Source organism: Carettochelys insculpta, chromosome 15 (genome assembly GCF_033958435.1).
Source record: "Carettochelys insculpta isolate YL-2023 chromosome 15, ASM3395843v1, whole genome shotgun sequence".
Taxonomy (NCBI): Eukaryota; Metazoa; Chordata; order Testudines; family Carettochelyidae; genus Carettochelys; species Carettochelys insculpta.
The window spans coordinates 21,911,348-21,933,594 of NC_134151.1; the positions used below are offsets into that span (position 1 = coordinate 21,911,348).

A 22,247-nucleotide genomic window follows, 5' to 3' on the forward strand; every position below is an offset into this window, starting at 1 on the left:
TGCCAGCTGTGGGCGCTCTGCTAATCAGCTGGGTGGCACCTGAATCTCTCCTGGGAGGCCGCCCAAGCGCTCAGCTTCCAGGGAACAGACAAGCAGTACTAACAGGTCAGAAGCTGCCTCACAAAGGTCATGTCCTTGTGCAGTTCTTACTGTATTCATTCATCCCTGCCAGTTTAGAGCCCATAATCATAGTTCCGGTACTGCACAGTGCTGACGTTGAGCCACATTTCCCATATGTTGGGAAATGAAACCCCAGGATCCCACAAGGCACGACAGCTTTTAGGAATGTCGTATATTACATCAGTGTCAGGGCTGGGATTGGAACACAGGGCTTCTGATGAGCACTTGCACGCTTTAGCCACTAGACCACACTGCTGCATGGACATAAGAAGTATGTACCCTTTGCAGCCTGCCTCATGTGCATTAGGGATGCAAACTGGATACTCAACCAGGGTGGCCTACTGCCTTTACCAGGCAAGAGTGGGCACTGGCACAAGGGAGGGGGGTTTATTTTAAGGACTCTATAAAACATTATTTTTCCTCCTATACCCTGTGAGATAGAACCGAATCATCCCTGTTTCGCAGGTGGTGAAACTGAATGCAAAGGAACTAAGTGTGCAACATCCCTATAACCCCCAAAACTGTCCTGAGCCCAATCAGCTAGTCAGCCGCAACCAACCAATACGTACAGCCCACCTCTCAAGGGCAGTACGAAACCACTTGCCGTATACAGCACTGCACTCACCAGCAAGCCCACAACCACCACGCCAGGAGGGAATACATATATTTCAGTTCTAAGCTCTATTATAAACAATAGGAGTAAAACCTCTGTATTTCAGGATGACTGATGATACCTCAAGGTAGCTCAGGCCTTTTAATGCCAGTTGGGCTCCTCAGAGCTGTGGCTTGAGGGCTTGTCAGAAGGGGGGAGACTCATTTTGTTGTGGTAGGTCCCGACCTATAGTTTGGTGCTGATGTCCACAATGAGTAATGGCCCTTTCCATTTTAAACCAAAAGACTAGACAAGCGGTGATGACAGCACCAATTGATGTGGGTTTCAGGCCGAGAGCAGGAGACACTATTACTCACTATTACAACAGGCAGTGCAAGCCAACACTACTTTCAATAAGATGTAAGTTATTTTTCTTCTGGAGCCAAATGATAACATAAACCCAAACTACTGGCCTCTAGTTATTTCCAGGCACAACTGTGACAAAGAGCAACGGGGCTCTTCTCAGGTCTGGCTGGTACTCGTATGGTATCACCACATCAGACGTGCTGACAAGGCCCTGAAGCAAAGCATGCATGTGTGATATGCTTTCCGCTCGATTCCCAAATAGCCTGAGACACAAACAAGCCATCCCTTCTGTAAAGCTGGTGCCAGAGACAGAATTGGGGAAGGTGCTTGTTTATGTGGAGAAATATTACGTGCTAGCAGACTGTTCCTCAGACAGGGTCTGCACTGGCTTTGCTGACTTGCTTGCCACCAGGTAGGAAATATCTTTTATTCTGCTTACAGGCAGCGTTGGGAGTGGGAGGAATCACGAAGCTTGTTGCGGTTTCAAAGGAAAGAACAGTGGAGATCATTGTTTTATGTAGCTCGCACGGTTGAACCTGATGCACAGCATGTCGTGGAAATCACTCTTTTATGTAGCTTGCACGGCAGATGCACAGTGAGTGTTAGGTGGAATAACCTGTTTGTGACAGAACCAGACAGTCTTCCTTTTCTTTCAAAGGGAAGGGTAAACAACACAATGGTTTGCAAAGAGAAGGAATCCACATCTTACACTCTGTTATAGTAGCAGCAACAGGAGCATCAACAAAGGCCAACTACCTTAGGATTGTCTCAGAGGGGTAGTCAGGTTAGTCTGTATCTATAAAAACAAGGAGGAACCCTGAGCAGTGTTTCTTAAACTATGTTTCACAGAACACTGGTGTTCCATAACCAACTCACAGCTGTGCTGCGAGCATCTGACACTTTTTTGATATCAAACACCCATGGCACATATTTTCTGTTATTAAAACCAGATACAATGATACTTCTTCATTGCTATGATACTGATTAAATTACTTCATTTTGATTTTGCTCTATATGTTGCAGTTTGGTTTTTTTTTTGGGGGTCTGACAACAATTTTTTTAAAGAAAATTTTCATAGGTGTTCCACATAAAAATTATTATTGTTTGGTGTCCCATGGTCTGAAAAACTTTAGGAAACGCTGCCTTAGAGACTAACGAATTTCTTAGGGCTTTCATGGGGAAAACGCACTTCATCAGCTGGAATGAAGAGGAAATAAAAAAGGTAAGTATATATGTAAGAAAATTACTGGGGGAGTAAGGAACAGATCGATGGAGCTAGACAAGTACCCAGAAGTCACGCACTTCAGAAGAGGGCCAACAGGAAAAATAATTTCCATCTACAAACAAGAAACAGCCTCCTAGCTATCAAGTACCAGAGGGATAGCTGAGTTAGTCTGTATCTTCATGAACAACAAGAAGTCCCGTGGCACTTTATAGACTAACAGATATTTTGCAGCATAAGCTTTTGGGGGCAAAGACCTATTTCGATCTTTGCCCACAAAAGCTTATGCTACGAAGTATCTGTTAGTCTATAAAGGTGCCACAGGCCTCCTAGCGGATAATTGACAATTTCCATTCTTTTCTGAAGTTCATATTCTAATCAGACACTTCACTTACTAGACAAGATCCAGGATTCTGGTTTTGGGTCTAACACTACTGACCATTCAATTGTTTGGCTCAGCCAAAAGGGCCATGCCCTGCAAGAATCTAGGCACAGCAACACTCAGCTTCTTTCCCAGTAGGACTATTCTTTGTTCAATAAACATGGCTGATTGGTGTTTTTTAAAAAACTGTCCATTTTCCTTCTTGGACAAAGGGGGTGGCAGGAAGCAGCCACCAAGTGCTCCTTGGAAGGACTACAAAGGATAATGAAACCAGAGCCCAAGGAATAAAAGTGTCCCCCTTAAGGCTGTAGATGCATTATATCTTCCATTACATTCTTGATTGGCTAAACAGAGCTCATGCTCTGCTGTGTCCATTGTATTCCTCCCACAAAATAGACTCCAGAAATCTGATTTGTGTTGGGAGTCAGCAGTTAAGCCCTCACATGAGACAATGGGACAGGTATCGGCAGCTAGAGTTACTTGTGTTTTTCTGTTTCTTTGATTTGAACCCAAACAGGCCACGTAGACACCCCTGCACCCCACCAGCCTTCCTGCGTGGAGTAAAGTAAATCTGCAGCAGAGACATACCCTTAGGTATTGCAGTGCTGGGTGCAGCCACACCTGACACCAGTAAAAAGAAATGTGGGCCAAAATTTTCGGTCACGGGGACTTTGCTTGTGTATCCAGACAGCACCCAGCCATAGTGGAGCCCCACTCTGGCCTGGCGCCTCTGAATGCTTCAGTAAGATAAATATTTAGGTACTACTAAACAGCAACCCTCAGTTATTCCCAAGAAGGCTCAAGGCCACCTTCCTGCCTCACCCAAGCCTGGAGCAAGCTGGGGGCATAACCAGCCCCTGCCACAAGTTAAGCTGACCTAACACTGGTTGGAGCAGTACCCTAAAGACCTTTCTGCTGTCCCAGAGCTGCTGGGGGATATTATCTACACACCGAGCAGGAGCGAGTCTCAGGGCTCAGATTTGGGTTCACACCATTGTGCTAAAATAGCTCTGTGAACATTGTGGGTTGGGCAGCGGCCCAGGGAGCAGGTTTTGGCTCCAGAGTCCAAGCGCCAGCCCAAGCCACATTGCTATAGAGCTATTTCTAGTGCCAGAACAGGAAGCCCAAGTCTGTTGTTAGGGGTCTGGAGTCTCACTGCTGCAGGCTGCCACTCAGATGTACCCTTAAGCAGGCTTGTTTTGGCTCTGCCCTGTGTCCCCTCGTGTCCCTGGAATATCTCCATACCATTGGGGGAATTCCCTTAGGTCAATCCCTTTGAACAGTGGAGAGGGACTTACCTGAGTCCAGGATCTAACCAAAAAATAAAAAGAATAATTAGAACTTAACTAAGGCTATGTCTACACTACCCCAGAAGATCAACCCATTCAGGGTCAATCTCATGCGTCTGATAGGGATGGGAAAAATTGACCTATCGGGGTCAGCGTTGACCCTTGTACTCCTCACAAGTTGCATGAACAAGGGAGGTCAGTGGGAGAAACTCTCCTGGCAACCTTCATCAGTGAGGACAGCCAGGTAAGTAGATTTCAGATAAGTCAATTCTAGCTATGCAATTGCCGTAGCTAGAACTGAGTACCTGAAATCAACTTTGTTTCCTAGTGTAGGCATAGCGTAACACTTCCGGAAAAGGAAGGAAACAACTGTCAATGACTAGAATTACCACCAGGTGTCACCATTTCAGGCAGCTTCATAGAGTTTACAAAGGACAAGCAAAACCCCAGTGGCAACAAACTAAACAAAACCTAATTAAATGCACATGGATTTAGCTCATTTACTAGAGGTCCCATCTTCCTGCTACCTTAGACACTGAATAATTTTCTGTGTAATCTGTGTTACAGCACACACATCAAAGGAGAAGCAGAGAGATAACCTGCATGTGTTCAGGTTTATATTTTTAGGCAAACACGAGAGAAAAACAATTATCAAAGAAAATATAAGCATTGCGGGGAGGGGATGGCTCACTGCCCATGCAGCAGCTTTAGAAGTTTGACTTTAAACAAATAAACTGAGCAGCTTTTTTGGTTTCTACAGTATGGCTTCTACACAGGAAGGCTTTACTACCTTCCAATTTTTAACTACCATTGGTTCAAAAAAGTTGTTGGGCCTTGTCAGTGAACAAGAAGGCTGATCACACTCTTAATTCTAATCTCTTGCAAAAGATAAGAATTCTCAAGCAAGTGGAGAAAGAGGAATTTTTAGTCGGCTACCCTACAGCATTGTTTTATTATGTTCCATCTTAAGAAGACGTGTGAGTCGTTCTAATGCAAAGATGCAACAAAAGGTGGTATATGGCCCAGAAGGTTTAATGCACTGATCAAAGAAAATCCCATGCAAGAACCATATTTATGGGTAGAATATAACAGTGATGGATGCAGACAGCCTCATCACACTGGAGCAGTATAAAGCAACTACCCTGTGTCTACATGTGCCCCTTCCTTTCGAAAGAGGCATATTAATGAGTGGGTTCAAAAGATGCTGATGAGGCACTGCAATGAATATGCAGTGCCTCATTAGCATAATGGTGGCCCCGGCTATTCGGAAGTGCGGCTTTTCGAATTGCGCGCCACCCGTGGAGATGGGACCTTCCGAAAGGAACCCCCCCAGTTTTCAAAAGTCCTTCTTCTGATCACCAGATAGGAAGAAGGGCTTTCGAAAACTGGGGGGGTCCTTTCAGAAGGTCCTGCCTCCATGGGCAGCGCGCAATTCGAAAAGCCGCACTTTCGAATCGCTGTGGTCCATTATGCTAATGAGGCGCTACATATTCATTGCAGAGCCTAATTAGCATCTTTTGAACCCACTCATTAGCATGCCCCTTTCGAAAGGAAGGGGCACATGTAGATCCAGCCCTAGTGAACTATTGAACTCCTTGATAAATGTTCCCCCTTCCTGGGTCTTTTTACCCCCTAAGAAAGAAACAACCTAAAGAGAGGATTCTAAGAATTTGTGGTGTGGAAAATTTCTAGCTATTTGGGGGACTTTTTTCCAGTGTACTCAGTCTCTTTGGATCTTTTTTCTTACCATGACCCCTTGCAGAGGTGACATTCAACTTCACGTTAGTAAGCAAAGAGCATTCGAGGACTCTATCAAGACAGACAGGCTATGTCTACAGGGCAGCCTAAACTCGAAATGAGCTGTGCAATTTGCGCTTATTTCAAGTGTAGTTTGAAACAGACTATTTCGGCATTTGGTGCTGTCTAAACAGTGCCAAATGTCAAAACAAAGTGCTGTTTCAAAGCATTCATTACTCCTCATGCAACGAGGAGCACGGGGATGCCAAAATAGCGTGCCCAATATTCAAATATTTTGAAATAACAGGTGTGCTTCAAAGACGCGGAGTAGCTATTTCGGGATACCTCAGTATACTGAAGTGTCCCAAAATAGCTCTGCCATGTAGACATAGCCACTATGCATGGAATGGACACGGAGCCCTAAATACAATAGGTAAAATTTTTAAAAGTAACTGCTTCCCGTTCTCAAGTGATAAACAATCCAGGAAGTTACTGGTTAATCCCTCTGCCTGAAGTGAAAAAAGCATGGAGAGGAAAGACATATGATTTGATTATGCTAGACAAGGCAGTAATGCTACAGGAACTTCTTCACGCTACTATAAACATTCTGCAACTTATTTGTTTCAATAAGATTAGCAGCAATTCTCTCAGGGTCTAATTTAAAGTCCATTAAAACCAACAACATTTTTTTCCACCAGTTCCAGTGAGCTTGGGACTGGGCCCCTGATAACGCTTTTGTTAGCCTTCCACAAAGAAGTAGCCTAAAAACAAAGCCTGATTTTTGACAGCCTCTTTCACGTTGAGGCAAAGGAATTTCCATGAACAGGCTGCTGCTCGGGACAGAAGCTTTAGGAGGCTATTCTTCTTGCCCTATGCACACAACTCCAGTTAATGTCAGTTAACAGGAATTTCAAGTGCATAACAGGAGAGCGGTCAGAAAGTGAAATGCTGCATAGTGGATCACAGCACAGGATGTGGAGTATTTACACTAATGCTGCATTTCAGGGGGTCAGGAAGCCAGGCAGCATCCCTTCTGCCATAGCAGGAGTCAGGTTGCCTTCGGATAACAAGAGTTTATTATTTCTGTGAGGGGGTTGTAATGTTTCTGACACCAGGTAATGATTTTGATTGCGTGTGTGAAGGCATACTGTAGCCAGTAGCTCTGCATTAGCAAGGAACACAGTTTACTAGTGTACAGTTCTACACAGAACTGACTCCCAACTAGCCACACAGTATAACCTTCAGGATCTGACTGACTAGATTTTCAGTTAAAAAGTTTAGCCCATCAGGAATAGCGCCATCTAGTGGCGCTCAATTGTCCCAACATCTGATTTCCAACCGAACTGAAACTTAATAAAATCAACCCTTCCCTTTCAGCAAATCTGAAATACGGTTGCGAATTCAAATCTTGCAGCTAGTGATGCAGTAAGGATGGTATATATATTTATGAGAGGGGGGTTTCTGGATTCTTCTGGTTTTATTAGTGCAAAATTTTCTGCGTGAGGACTGCAACATGTGGAGTGAACAGATTTTTTTCAAATATATTTCTATAGTAAAAGCCTGTTTGTCAAAAAGGAACATATTTATACATTGAGGGATAACTTGCATGCAATATTTACGAAGTACTAGAGCTCAATATTAGTACACAATACTACATAATACATCAAATAGCTGAAGTAAGTTTTAGCAGGTGACTGAGGTGATAAGTTGTAACTGATCTGGGATGAGAAAGATATGCCCATTTCTTTAAAGATTTGGCAAAGTTATACTTTCCATGGGCTAGTAGCATTCTGTGGACACTGAATATTAGTGGCCCACTTTTGTTCCCATTTATCCCAAATGTACACAGCTGTAACAGTATATGGCCCCAGGCAGTTAAGATCTTTCTAATTCTATACATTTATTTTTAATGTAAATGACAAGTGATTACAATTACACTCTTTCACTGATGATTTCAAACTTCCATTGCAGATCTGCTTATTTCTGAGTCTCTGACACATTTCTTATTCCTTTTATAAAGGACAGAATCAGCCAATACTGTTTTCGTGCATTTGATTCAAAATCAAATCTGTCTTCAATACATGGTCAATGAGATGTGGCTTTGTGCATGGAACTCACTGTTCCTATTTTAGAAGATTAAAAACCTAGGCTCACCCTGAGACTGTAGCCTTTCAGCTTTTACAGAGGACATGCAGAAAAAACACTGGATGCAGGAATGACTGGCCAATCATTCTATCAGGCTCCAGTTCTGGTTGGCTCTTCAGTGCAGTCTGAGGCAGCCTACTGAGCTGCAGTTGCCACAATCAGTTGTGACTTAGGCTTGGTCTGCACCAGTCGGGCCGACAGCAACCATGGGCCCTGGGGCAAGGGGGGAGCATGGCTCCGTGCCCCCAGAAGGGGTGGGGCCAAGGGCAGAAGGGGCAGAGCCTAGGGCAGTCAGCCCTTAGTGCCACTCACGCCCCTGTGCGGACACTCCCCGCCCACCACCACCACTAGCTGTGCAGAGCAGTGGAGCAAAGCTGCCCTGGCATTCATTTCAAAGGGGCCTAGAACTCTGGCTAACACTGCTGCTGAAGTAGCAGCACCAGCGGTGTCTGGAGCGCTAGGCCCCTTTGAAATGCCAGGCCTCTGTACCACTGCCCAGGCCTGATCTACACCATCGATCTAAGTCACGCAACTTCAGTCACATGAATAATATAGCTGAAGTCGACATACTTAGGTTTGCCTACCACAATGTCTTTACTGTGCTAAGTCAACACCTGATGCTCTCCCATCAGCTCTGCCCATGCTTCTCGTTCCAGTGGAGTACCAAATTGATGAGAAAGCACTCGTCGGCTGATTTATCGTATCTCTACTAAACATGAGAAATCGACTCCTGCTGCATCAATTGCAGTCAATCCGACGGATAGTGTAGAAAAGCCCTGCAGAACTGGATCACTGCACTGTGCTTGAAATTTGTATGCCAATCTGCTCAAGCTGATCTGGAAAAGTGGGGCTGTAGAGGAATGCTTGCTAGGCTGGGTGAGTCAGGAGAGGTCAGAAGAGAAAACGCAGTTGCAAGAAGCTACTGGAGTGAGACAGAAAGAGAGATGCCAGGGAAGAAAGAGACAGAAATATCAAATCAGCTGTACAGGCACCAACAGTGCAGATTTCCCCATGCTACTCCACCAAATGTGCCCCCACTTGCCCTTTCTGTCTTCAGCCTCTCTGGTGAATAAAAAGGTATAAATGAGCATCAGTGAATAGAAGGAGATGAAGGTGATGAGGCTGTTTGGCAGGCATCTTAGCTCTACAGATTAGACTGAGACTACGGACCTCACTTCCCAGCAATCACTGGTCACCACTCACCCAGTCTAATGGTGCATCCGGAAAAGCAGGGCAGAGAGAAGGTATTATGAGCTATGGGTTTCTTATTGCAGTACTGGGCTCTTTACTCTAATCTTCTATCTGAAGACACTCCTTGATCCTCTTTCAGCTACCTTAGCCAAGCCCACTACTGACCACAGCAATTGGACAGATGAGCTAAGAGCTAAGAAAGAGAGGGTAGGCTGAAGATAGACTTGGACAAGAAAAGAAAATGCTGCAGAAGAGCTGTCCACTTCCTCCCTGCAGTCATTTCTGCCATAACACAGGGGAATTTACTTCTTCAACTGATAGTCCAGGACGGTACACAGGATTCGCATTACCCTCTCTATTGTCTCCAGTTGTATTCTCCCACTGAGACAATACAGTATTATCACTGTTGTGTCTGTACCAGGGAATCTGTCTGATTTTATGATTCTCTCATATGAAATACTGATATCCCAGAAAAGTGGCTGAGGCAAGTCTGTGCTTGACTGCCCTAGGCTTCAACTCATAAACTCAAGAGAAGGTAACAGAAAGGTAGCTGTGTTAGTCTGTACTCCAACAAAACAAAGCAGTAGAAATGTAGCACTTTAAAGACTAACAAAGTGATTTATTCAGTATAAATGAGAAGGTGTAAATATTATCATATAAATGTTATTCTTAGTGCTCAAGGAAGGTGCTGGGAAGAGAACAATGTATTGTTTTAAAAGAGGACTAGGAAAAACAGTCTTTTTTATGAGAAGAGCTAGTTTGTAATACTTTTCTTCACATGCCACTGCGGGTGGGGGTAGGGGGCTGAAAGAAGTTAGAAAAACACAAATTAAGAAGGAAAGAGAAAGAAGAACAAGCCCTCAAAGACCAAAGCAGAGCTCATGCCGCCTCTTCAGCCTCTTTATCTTAAGTGCTAAACATTTCGGTAAAGCTGGACTATGATTTGAGCTACATGTTATCCCTAAATCTCAGATTACAATCCGGGCTTGTATTCAAAATGGCTCAACCTGTAATGTTCACATCTATCTCCTTGGGCAGTTCAGATGCAGGGTTCCAGTCCATTTCTAATATTTCAAGATGGGAAAAAGGTGACGGGTTAACCACGCTGGAGAATGAAGCCTTTTATTTGTCAGTAGAACATGGGTAGCGTCACTGGGAGCTTTTGCAATGTTTCCCAACCTTGTGGATCAGGGACCACTACAAGAGATCAGAAGGGTATAAAGTTCCTATAGTCTATTAATTCCTTGGCTTACCGCTGAGATTGCTAAAACAAGATCCACGTGAGGTCAGCTGTGGTGGAGATTTAGGATTGTGAGCACTTTCAATTTGAACTTAAAAGTTTTAGTGTTTTCCCTACAGTCCCAAAACAAGGGTTGGAATGGTGCTAAAATCCCATTTCTTTGCTGTGGACTTAAAACAACCACCACCACCACCACAAAAAACAAAACAAAACAAAAGAGCACTGGACTTCTGGTACACAATCAGGTTGCAAAGCAAGGACATCCACCCTGTCCTCTGCTTTGCTGATTTGCATTGTGCTTCTGAACAGAGATTAATGCAGAAGAAACCAAATATCCATATGTCTCACAAATCAAGCCTCATCTCAGATCTCAGTGGGGAAGTGAGAGGGTGTGGTTAGGAGTCTGTTCTTTCCCTGGTTAAGGTAATTCATTGGCTAGCCTGACATCTTCGTATGATATGGACTGACTGATTTTAAAGCCAAAAGAGACCGTGATGATAATCTTGTCTAAACTCCAGCTCAGCACATGCTATAGAAATTTCACGAAGTGAATTCTGCCTAGAGCATAAAAAACTTCTCATTGCACTAGAGCACATCTGTTAGATGGATATCCAAGCTTCATTAAAGGGCTTCAAGAGAAGGAGAATCCAATACATCCATAAGTCACTTACTCTCACTTAATTGTACTGCATGGAGTCCACAAAAAGCAAGAAAGAGAATTGAATCTAGAGAGAGAAGTGGGGACTTGACTACAAATAGTAGGCCTCTGGCATATCAACACCAGACCAAATTAGTTACAAATGCCTAAATATTCCAGTTTAGAACTACTGCCCTACACCAAATCCTGATGTAGATTTATCAGCAATTGTGTTCATCCTCCAAGAATCTTTTCCTTTTGAACTATTTCATTCTCGCTGTGGGGCATCAAGTAACTGCAGAAGAGAGATGTCTCTCAGTTTAGCATCTTGGATAAGTTTTGATATTCCCAGTCCAAGCTATTTAATCATTAAGAGGTGAAGCCTTTACCCAGCAAAATAAGGCCTTTTATGTTGTCTTTGGTTTGAATTCACTCTTACTCTTTCATTCCCATAAAACCTAACATATTCTTGCCAAATGTATAATAGTAGGCCCAGGAGTGGTACTGTGTGTGGAATACCAACGACGCGGTCATAAAAGTATGAGAACAGCATTAGTGGCTAGAGAAGAGAGACAATGGGAGTGGAAAATAGTATTCATTCAACTTTTCTTGTGGTGTTAAAGGCAGCTGGCAAGCAAGAACATGTTCTAAAATTAGAGTAAATCCTTAAAGGAAGAACATGAAAATTAAAGAAACAATTCCAGAAGCCACTCTGTTAAAGCTATCCACAGATGCGCTTGGATCTCCAGACAATCAAGTACATAAAGGAAACATAATAGTCTGTAAATCACTTATTTTGGCTACTGCAACAATTTGCTGGGATTCTGTTTTAAGCCTCAGGCCTTGGGATCTATGTTGCTCATTTCTAACATTCTGTCATAAATGCTGCAAATTCCTGAGTTCCTTTTACTCTGGGACAATGGTGCAAAGCCAGCTTCAGTTGTGATGAGTGAAATTACTAGTTTTAGATTCATTCCAGGGACAAAACAGCATACAGTGACAAGCCTGTATATCATTTGGAATGGTTCATGATTCCTGGCTTCTGGAATCTCACCCATCTTCCATGATTTTTCAAAGATAATACTTAGTGGCTCACATAGCTCCTCAATCAACTCCTTGAGTATTCTAGGATGCATTGACTTGAAGACATATAACTTGTCTAAGTTGTCCTTAATTTGTCCTTTTTCTATTTTAAGTTCAGAAGCTATTTCATTTTCACTGGAATGCATTCTGCTAGGCATCCAGTCACTACCAATCTTGTTGGTGAAAACCAAAACAAAGAAGTCATTAAGCAACTCTGCATTTCTACCTTTTCTGTTACTGTTTTCCCCTCTTCATTGAATAACAGTCCTTCCCTGTCCTTGCTCTTCCTCTTGTTCCTAATATATTTATAGAATGCTTTCTTGTTACCCTTTAAGTCTCTACCCTTTATATCTGTAAGTTGGGCTCATTTTGTGCCTTCACCTTTCTAACTTTGCCCCAACATAACTGTGTTATTTATTTATATTCCTCCTTTGTTACTTGTAGGACTCCTTTTTGATTTTTGTCTCATTCAAGATTTCCTGGATTAAGCCAGGGTGGTCTTTTGCCATCCTTCCTATCTTTCCTACACAACGAAATAGTTTGCTCTTGCACTCTTAATAAAATGTATTTTAAAATACCAACTGTCTTCAATTGCTTCTCCTCTTAGAATTGTTTCATTTGGGTCCTTTCCTTCTAACTCCCTGAGATTTCTAAAACCTGCTTTCTTGAAATCCATCGTCTTTATTTTGGTGTTGTCCCTCCTACCACTCCTTAGAATCATGAATTCTTATTTCAAGATGACTTTATAGTGCCAGTGGAAAAAATTCCAAGTACAGCAACTAACATGATCAAGCATATGACATCCATATTAGGAAATTAATATTATTCAACTTGGAAAAGAGACAACAGGGATGCGGTAAGATAGATGTCTTTAAAATCAAAAATGGTATGGAAAAAAGTGAATTGAGTAGCCTTTCGCAACTGGAATGAACCAATGAATGAACCAACTTCATGCAGTGAAATTAATAATTAATTAATTCCCAAGACCTGGAGTTCATTCCCAAGGGATATTGTAAAGACAAAAGAGAATAAATGGGGGATGGGGGGAGAAAAGAACATAGAATTCATGGAAGATAGCACCATTGATGGTTATTAGCCAAAATGGTCAAAGATGCAACCCCATCCTCAGGGTGACCCTAAATCTCTGACGATCAGAAGGCAAGAGATGAAGACCAGGGATGACCTCTACAAAATTGTTGTGTTCTGTGCACTTCCCCTAAAGCCCTGGCACTAGCCACTGTCAGAAGACAAAACAAAAAGCAGTCAAGTAGCACTTTAAAGACTAGCAAAATGGTTTATTAGGTGAGCTTTCATGGGACAGACCCACTTCTTCAGACCATAGCCAGACCAGAACAGACTCAATATTTAAGGCACAGAGAACCCAAAACAGTAAGCAAGGAGGACAAATCAGAAAAAGATAATCAAGGTGAGCAAATCAGAGAGTGGAGGGGTTGGGGGGGGAAGGTCAAGAATTAGATTGAGCCAAGTATGCAGACAAGCCCCTATAGTGACTCAGAAAGTTCCCATCACTATAGGGGCTCGTCTGCATACTTGAACCCCTCCACTCTCTGATTTGCTCACCTTGATTATCTTTTTCTGATTTGTCCTCCTTGCTTACTGTTTTGGGTTCTCTGTGCCTTAAATATCGAGTCTGTTCTGGTCTGGCTATGGTCTGAAGAAGTGGGTCTGTCCCACAAAAGCTCACCTAATAAACCATTTCGCTAGTCTTTAAAGTGCTACTTGACTTTTTTTTGTTTTGATAGTGTATAGACTAGCACGGCTTCCTCTCTGTCAGGAGACAAGATACTGGACTAGATGGACCATCGTTCTAAATCAGTGAGTCTGTCCAAAGGCTCTTAGCTAGCTGCCCTTTAGTTTCCCTCAGAGCACAACGAAGAGAAGTTGGGCTTGTCCTTAACTGTCTTATTGCTGCTTTAACAAAGCCACTGCATGGGGTGGGACAAGTATCCAGTGCTGTTCTATGATACATATCATCCTCAAAGGGACACTTCCCAGGAAGAATGACCACACTTCAGAGAATGCCACCAGACTTTCACACAGCCCAGCTGCTACAAAACACATCAACCAGGAATCCTCTCCACTGAAACTGGAACCTGTGGAGCTCTGCCTGCTGCCAAAACACTAGAAGTCCAAATGTGCTCTTTCCAAGCATGCAGTTGCTCTCATTCATTAAATAAATAATTAAAGTGACAATAGGCAATTACACGTCAGTCATCTTTCTTTGGAGACATACAGATGAGCAGTTTTGGCCATGTGAATGGGTCCAAGCTTTTGGGAGAATGCAGTTTGACAAACATGGCCCTTTCTCTCACACACAGATTCAATGCCCCATTAGGCTTAACAGGGTGTGCCCTTATGTGGCATTTGGCACAACCGGCTAGTTTAAAAACTAGGGGAGGACCAAACCACCTCCATTGTGGTTCTGGAAACATTTATCTGATTAAGGAATGCATCCCAGGCTTTGATCCAGAAAATTTTACTTAGAAAACAAGTTCAGAACTATCCTGGAAGAACCAGGTTTAAAATAATATGGTGCTGAGGCTCTGCAGAACATTTTCCTGTTCAGTTTTGAGTACCAGTGATTTAGTACCTGAGCAAAATTTCATGAAAGCTGCGTCTACACGTGCACGCTACTTCGAAGTAGCGGCACCAACTTCGAAATAGCGCCCGTCGCGTCTACACGTGTCGGGCGCTATTTCGAAGTTAACTTCGACGTTAGGCGGCGAGACGTCGAAGTCGCTAACCTCATGAGGAGATAGCAATAGCGCCCTACTTCGACGTTCAACGTCGAAGTAGGGACCGTGTAGACGATCCGCGTCCCGCAACGTCGAAATTGCTGGGTCCTCCATTGCGGCCATCAGCTGGGGGGTTGAGAGATGCTCTCTCTCCAGCCCCTGCGGGGCTCTATGGTCACCGTGGGCAGCAGCCCTTAGCCCAGGGCTTCTGGCTGCTTCTGCGGCAGCTGGAGATCTATGCTGCAGGCACAGGGTCTGCAACCAGTTGTCAGCTCTGTGTATCTTGTGTTGTTTAGTGCAACTGTGTCTGGGAGGGGCCCTTTAAGGGAGCGGCTGGCTGTTGAGTCCGCCCTGTGACCCTGTCTGCAGCTGTGCCTGGCATCCCTATTTCGATGTGTGCTACTTTGACGTGTAGACGTTCCCTCGCTGCGCCTATTTCGATGTTGGGCTGAGCAACGTTGAAGTTGAACATCGACGTTCCTGGCCCTGGAGGACGTGTAGACGTTATTCATCGAAATAGCCTATTTCGATGTTGGCTGTACGTGTAGACGTAGCCGAAGAGAGCAAGAGAATGCTGTGAACTGATGATCGTCAAAGAATTGCAGCCTTGGAGAAGACAGATGTTATCTTTTTTCTTCCAGTGTTTTCCTGTCCTGAGGAAATTCTTTTTTTCCCCTAAACACCACAAAAAAGCCACATTTAAGAAAGAAAACAAAACAAAATAAAGCCTGGAATTAGTGTGTCTACCAGAGCTGGTTAAAATGTTTTGTTCAAGACATTTTTTTGATTAAATAACGAGGCTTTTCTAGCCAAAAAGAATTTTCCACAGCATATGTCCTTTTTGGACAATCCATCAGGTTTTTGTACAAAAACAACCTTTTGGGTTTTGGAAAACAAAAACTGAAAAACTGGTTCAATTTTTTTTTCCTGCAGTTGTGGTCTCCCCTTCATAAATGGGATAGACAATCTTTAGCTATGCTTGTCATTCAGATGCATTTGCAAATCTGAGACTTGAAACCTGAAGTCAGGTATACAAAAATCAAGTACTCAACTTACACCTGCAATTTATTTTAATTTAGTGGGTGTTCTAGGTGCTTAGCTTCTCTCTGATCAGACTGTAAGCACGATGAAATAGTGGCATGCATACCACTAGATATAGTATAGCTTTATGTCCTCTAACACATTAGAAGCAAAATCAAAGCTAAACAGATGAGGTTTTTAACATAAGTTGTTGGAAAAACAATAAAAATAAACCATCTAAGTTATATATATATTTTGAATTACACTGTGCTCTGTCCTTTTTAACAGCAACAAAGGGTCCTGTGGCACCTTATAGACTAACAGAAAAGTTTTGAGCATGAGCTTCCGTGAGCACAGACTCACTTCATCAGATGCTGGTCTTGGAAATCTGCAGGGCCAGGTATAAATAAGCCAGAGCAAGGGGTAGTAAGCCTCACCCTTGCTGACTGAACTAACCTTGTTATCCCCACCCTTGCTCTGGCTTATTTATACCTGGCCCTGCAGATTTCCAAGACCAGCATCTGATGAAGTGAGTCTGTGCTCACGAAAGCTCATGCTCAAAACTTTTCTGTTAGTCGATAAGGTGCCACAGGACCCTTCGTTGCTGTTACAGATCCAGACTAACACGGCTACCCCTCCGATACTTGTCCTTTTTAAGTCTATCAATACCCTTCTCCACATAGGAGACAGACTTGTTGAGAGTCACTGGGGCTGCATCTACATGTGCACGCTACTTCGAAATAGCGGCGCCAACTTTGAAATAGCGCCCGTCACGGCTACACGTGTTGGGCGCTATTTCGAAGTTGAAATCGATGTTAGGCGGCGAGACATCGAAGTCGCTAACCCCATGAGGGGATGGGAATAGCGCCCTACTTCGAAGTTGAACGTCGAAGTAGGGCACGTGTAGACGATCCATGTCCCGCAACATTGAAATAGCGGGGTCCGCCATGGTGGCCATCAGCTGAGGGGTTGAGAGACGCTCTATCTCCAGCCCCTGCGGGGCTCTATGGTCACCGTGTGCAGCAGCCCTTAGCCCAGGGCTTCTGGCTGCTGCTGCTGCAGCTGGGGATCCATACTGCATGCACAGGGTCTGCAACCAGTTGTCGGCTCTGTGGATCTTGTGTTGTTTAGTGCAACTGTGTCTGGGAGGGGCCCTTTAAGGGAGCGGCTTGCTGTTGAGTCCGCCATGTGACCCTGTCTGCAGCTGTTCCTGGCACCCTTATTTCGATGTGTGCTACTTTGGCGTATAGACGTTCCCTCGCAGCGCCTATTTTGATGTGGCGCTGCCCAACGTCGAAGTTGAGCGTCGACGTTGCCAACCCTGGAGGACGTGTAGACGTTATTCATCGAAATAGACTATTTCGATGTAGCGTGCACGTGTAGATGTAGCCTGGGTAAGGATAAAAGGGCAGGACTGATGTCATGAGTGGGATCTACTATAGATGATCTAACCAGGAAGAATAGCTGGATGAGTATTTTTAAGCAACTAACAAAATCATCCAAAGCACAGAACTTGGTGGTGATGTGGGACTTCAACTATCCAACATTTGTTGGGAGAAGAACACAGCAGGGCAGATTATCCAACAAGTTCCTGGAATGCACTGGAGACTTTTCTTTTTTTTTTTTATTTCCGAAGGTGTAAAAAGCCTCGGGGTAAGCGGCTCTAGATTTGATTTTAACAAATAGGAGGAGCTGGTTGAGAATTTCAAAGTGGCAAGTAGCTTGGGTGGAAGTGATCATGAAATGACAGAGTTCATGATTCTTAGGAGTGGTAGATGGGAGAACAGCAAAATAAAGACAATGATCTGCATCCCACCTGGAAAAGCCACCATTACAGAAGAGAGGGTATTTCTTTCTCTCCAGACCCACTGAGTGCTGACCCAGAGCTGGGTTTCAGCTGCACCTATTTACACCAGTGGAGGATTTGGCCATCAGTATTCACTATGCATGCTGAGCCTGGATACTAACGGTAGCTGATTGTTACGATATAGTGTGATGGAGTCACTTGACCAGTGAACACTAATCTAACCCAACCACCTCATATAATATAGGTATATCTTCTCACCCTGTCCTCCTGAGTTATCGCCACATGGGTGGTCAAGAAGCAAAAAGGCTTTAACTCTTATTAGCAATCCCCTAAGGATTTAAAGAAAAGAAAGACGGTACCCAATTCCTGTTCGATTACCAGTTGAGTGCTGTATTATTGTGGCTGTACAAATTAGCGTGTACAAGATTGCAAAACCTGGCTAGAATAGCTTAGGAGCAGAGCAAGCATCGTTAACACCAAGCTTCCTGCCTCTTCTGGGTTCCAGTCAGACACTCCACAGTTTTTGAAACACAGTTGTTGAGCATTCGAATTTTAGTATGTGTGCGTCAGTAGCAAGTGCAAAGGAGAATGTAAATTTAAAACGAAAGAAGTCCTTACATTCCTGGCTTCTGCTAATAGGAAAGTGAGAAACCGACCAAAAGCCCCATTTCACTTTGGAACTATCAACCCTTGAGGGAGCCTCAGTTTTTTCTAGTCCATCACTGCCTCATCCATTGTGCAAATCACCTGCAGAAGTTGTCGTCAACGATTGTCAGCAACTCCTCTAGGCCTGTCTAGGACCCTTCCCAGCCCCTTGGAAAGTGTGGCTGCAAGAAATGTGTTGCACCCTTTGGTTATGTCAACACCCACGGTGACCAAAACAGTTGCCACTTGCTACATGTGGTGAACGCAACACCACAGTGTGGAGAATCCAGTTCTGGCATTGCACATGGCTCTCGGAGCCTTTAAATGCAGCTCCTCCTAGAGCTGCACATGGGTGCCACTTGCCCTCGCATGAACCCCATCCCTGGTGGGAGAAGTGCATGGCAGCTCCGGCAGCTCCACCCCTGGTGGCCCCAGCCACTTCTCCAGTCCAGGCAGTGGCTCCAGCCCTGGGAGCTGCATCCCTGGACACTGCAGTGGCAGCAGCCCTGGTGGCTCCTCCAGCCCCAGCTGCTCCTCCAGCCATGGCAGCTCTGGTGAGTCACCAACATTAATTTAGAATGGGTGACTGGGAGTGCCTGGCTCTGGGGGAGGAGGAGGGCATTTATGTAGAGGGGTGGCTGGGGGAGCCAGGCAGCGGGGGCTGTGGTGAATATAGAAAGATGACAACCACAAGTGTGGCAATCTTTCAATACCCATTGGATTCCACTGGTTTACACAGCAGCAGTATTTCACAATAAGCTATTCTGGAAGAGATTTGCTGGAATAGCTTATTTCAAAATAGCGCCTCTACACACAAAAAAGTGTATTGAAATAGCGCTCACCTATTTCAAAATAACGCTGCTTGTAGACATAGCTCAAGGGGCCCTATTTCAAAATAGCTCCTATTCCTGTTTATACAGCCCCTATTCCAAAATATTTCAGCATAGGGGCTATTCCCTGTAGAATGAGGTTTACAGAATTTGAAATAAGCCATCCGCTATTTTGAAATGATTTCAAAATAGCTGTTTTGCTGTGTAGACACTCGCAAAGTTATTTCGGAAAGCAGCCAACATTCTGAAATAACTTTGCTGTGTAGACACACCCTTTGTGGCCATTACTGCTATGAGCCAGTTGCATTTCTTACAGCCTTGAAGCAGTGCCACGGGAAGAGGCAAAGAGATGGCCGAAGGGGAAATAACTACCTTCACTGCCCTGACCGAAAAATTCAACCTTCCCATGGGGAATTACAAGAAGCCCAAACTCCTGTATTGCAGCAATGGAGGCCACTTCTTGAGAATCCTTCCAGATGGCAAAGTCGATGGGACAAGGGACCGAAGCGACCAACACAGTAAGCAAATTAGAAGTGTATTCAGGACTCAGCTCTTACTCGGCTTATGCGACTAATGCTGCCTTTCCCTTACTGCTGCTTTTTCTCTGGGAGGCTGACATTACACATCAGTTGTCTTTCCAGCCCAAAAGGGACAGTAGGGTGTTTACACTCTGCACTAGGTTCTTCCCTACCCCTGCCAAGAGCTACAAACCACCGAGAGGTTCAGCATGGGAAACGAGGTCTACTACCTCCATCAATATAGTATGTACAATGCCTCACATGTAAAAATAGCGAGTATGAAGTTAATCATTAAAAAAATAAACCACAAAGTGACCACAGCAGGAGAGACTGAAATTCTACCTGCAGCACAGTTACCAATTTACACAGTTAGTTGGCAGCTAGAAGAAAGGAGTTTAGGAGGATGTTCACATACTATATTGCAAACTCAGCAGTCAGAGAGACATGGCATCTTTGCATTTACCTCTGCCTACAACAGCGTTTCTTTAACTTTGTGAGACCACAGAACACCAAACAATAATATTCTTATGCTGAACGCCTATGAAAATTTTCTTAAAAACAAACAGAAGCCAAAATGAAGTGATTTAATCAGGTATGACAGCAATGAAGTAGTAACATTGGATCTGATTTCAATAACAGAAAATATATATACCCTCAGTGTACGGTAACAAAATAGTGTCAGAAGCTCGCAGCACACCTGTGAGTTGGTCACAGGACACCGGTGTTCTGCGGAACATAGTTTACAAAACACTGCTCCAGCAGATTCAGCATGGTGTGGCTGTTACGATGCCACAGCTGTGCCTTTTTTTTGCCAGTTAAGTCATGCTCTGGAGTAAGAATCAAGGCTCAGATTCCTAAGAGTGTGGAATGTATTCTGTCTGTATGCTTTCCACAGGATTTATTCTTGCCATTGGGTGATTAATTTTCCCTCATGTAGCGAAGTGGAGGACATTCCCAAGGGATGAGTAAGTTTTAAAAGTGGAAAGACTCCACTGAAAGAAGTTATTGTGACTTATCTTTTTAAAAATACACTCCCATTACATTTTCTCAAGACAAGGCTGACTAATTCTTCACTAGTGGTTATGTATTTTATGTGCTTATTTGTGCCCCTGAACATACAGCAATGTTGTGACTACCCACTGATGTAGTAAAACATCAGACAAAGACTTAATCAGTAGAGACCTGCAAAGCTGATGACATCCACAAATATGGATATCCATGGACCACGTTTATGAATTATAGATCCAAATTGTGTGTCCACACAGGGTTCCAGTTATCAGAGTCGCCTTCTGTGATTGGATTGTTTCCTCCTCCCATGTAACTTGCATCTTACTAGGGTCAGGACTAAAGTTCCCTCTAATCTTTTCCATCCAAGTGTGGAATAAATCTTTATGTGCACGGAGGCATGTGCCAACATGCACCATCAATAGAAACAAAAACCTACTTGTGGGGGCTCTGCTAATTAGATGGGCAGCATTTGAATTACTCCAGAGTGGCTGCACAAGTTTACAGCTTAAGGGAACACTGGTCAAGACAGGAATCAGAACTGCTGCAGTCCACAGACATCTCCAGCAGATAAGAGAGAAGGGGACCTGTTCTGGGCCAAGCCAGGAGAAGCACAGAAACAGCTATAATCTGTCTTACAATTTCCATAGTCCAATATAAAGGCATCTTCAGATAGAAAGAGCAATTTCATACACTTCAACCTGTGCCAGAAAGGCATCCCAGTGAGCTGACAAGCTCTGTTAGCTGTCAAACAGGTTTATCCTGCAGTCAATTCAGCAAGAATACACCTTCCCTCTGAGTCACTACCAGAGATATGCCTGCGCTGCACTAGTCAGAGCTGAACTTCTCCAAAATTTCCGTTTGTTCAGATACAGTTTTTCATTAGGTCAGCACCAACCAGTAATGAAGCAACACCACAGCACGGTATTAGGGGATGTGATGCTGCTAGATTTAGAAAAATCCCATGACACATTAGCACTAGTACCTTGGGTAACGTTCCTTTGCTGTTTCAACTAGAGGCAGAAACATGCTTCACGTTTGGTTCTTAACTGCTCTACACTGTGCACGGTCATACAGCTGGTGCATTTCATGCCATTTCAGTTGTGGAAGGACTCCACCCTGGCTGTAAATTGAATAAGAGTCCAAGTTAGAAAAGTGTTTTGGGACCCTTTAGGATGAAAGCACAATAAATGATTAATACAGAATCTTTTTCTCAGAAAACTCTTGTTTTATTTAAAGCAGACTTTTATTACCCACCGTTCTTTCATAAAAGATTGTATTTTGGAATGTTTTGGTGCTATCTATTATTGGGGAAAGAATCACAGAACTATTTTAACAAGACGCCCAATCCCTGCAAAGATTACAACTGTCATTCAGTCAAATCAAGCAAGGGTTAAACAGGGGTTTTAATCCATTCCTGATGCTAATCTCATTTCCTTTGTACTGCCGTATAGTTCTGGGCTCACATATTCTTTGGCTATTGATATCTGCACACTTCCAAGACTGTATAAAATTACTATTTTCCTTATGAATCACATACAGCATGTAGGCTATGTGACTCCTCTATTTTCCAATCCATCTTGCCACGTAAGTTTCTCTCTCTCAACGTCTTCCCATTGCAGGCGCTCAATTTCTGAGGCTCCATGCTCCTTTCCTAATGAG

At 43.8% G+C, this 22,247-nt stretch overlaps 2 protein-coding genes across 8 annotated transcripts in view; one reads left to right on the forward strand and one right to left on the reverse strand.

The window, feature by feature from the left end:
• The window catches only part of ARHGAP26 (Rho GTPase activating protein 26), a 544,666-nt gene that overhangs the window by 387,917 nt on the left and 134,502 nt on the right, over positions 1-22,247 (reverse strand). The window lies entirely within an intron of this gene.
• Positions 1-22,247, forward strand: part of FGF1 (fibroblast growth factor 1) — a 64,732-nt gene that overhangs the window by 31,775 nt on the left and 10,710 nt on the right. For 2 of the 3 annotated variants that reach the window (XM_075009646.1, XM_075009648.1), the window contains exon 3: positions 19,379-19,580. In XM_075009646.1, coding sequence (XP_074865747.1) covers positions 19,412-19,580 — 169 coding nt within the window. In that variant the 5' untranslated portion in view covers positions 19,379-19,411. Of the gene's footprint in view, positions 1-1,356; positions 1,491-19,378; positions 19,581-22,247 lie in introns of those variants that run through there. The other variant, XM_075009647.1, reaches the window with a different exon arrangement.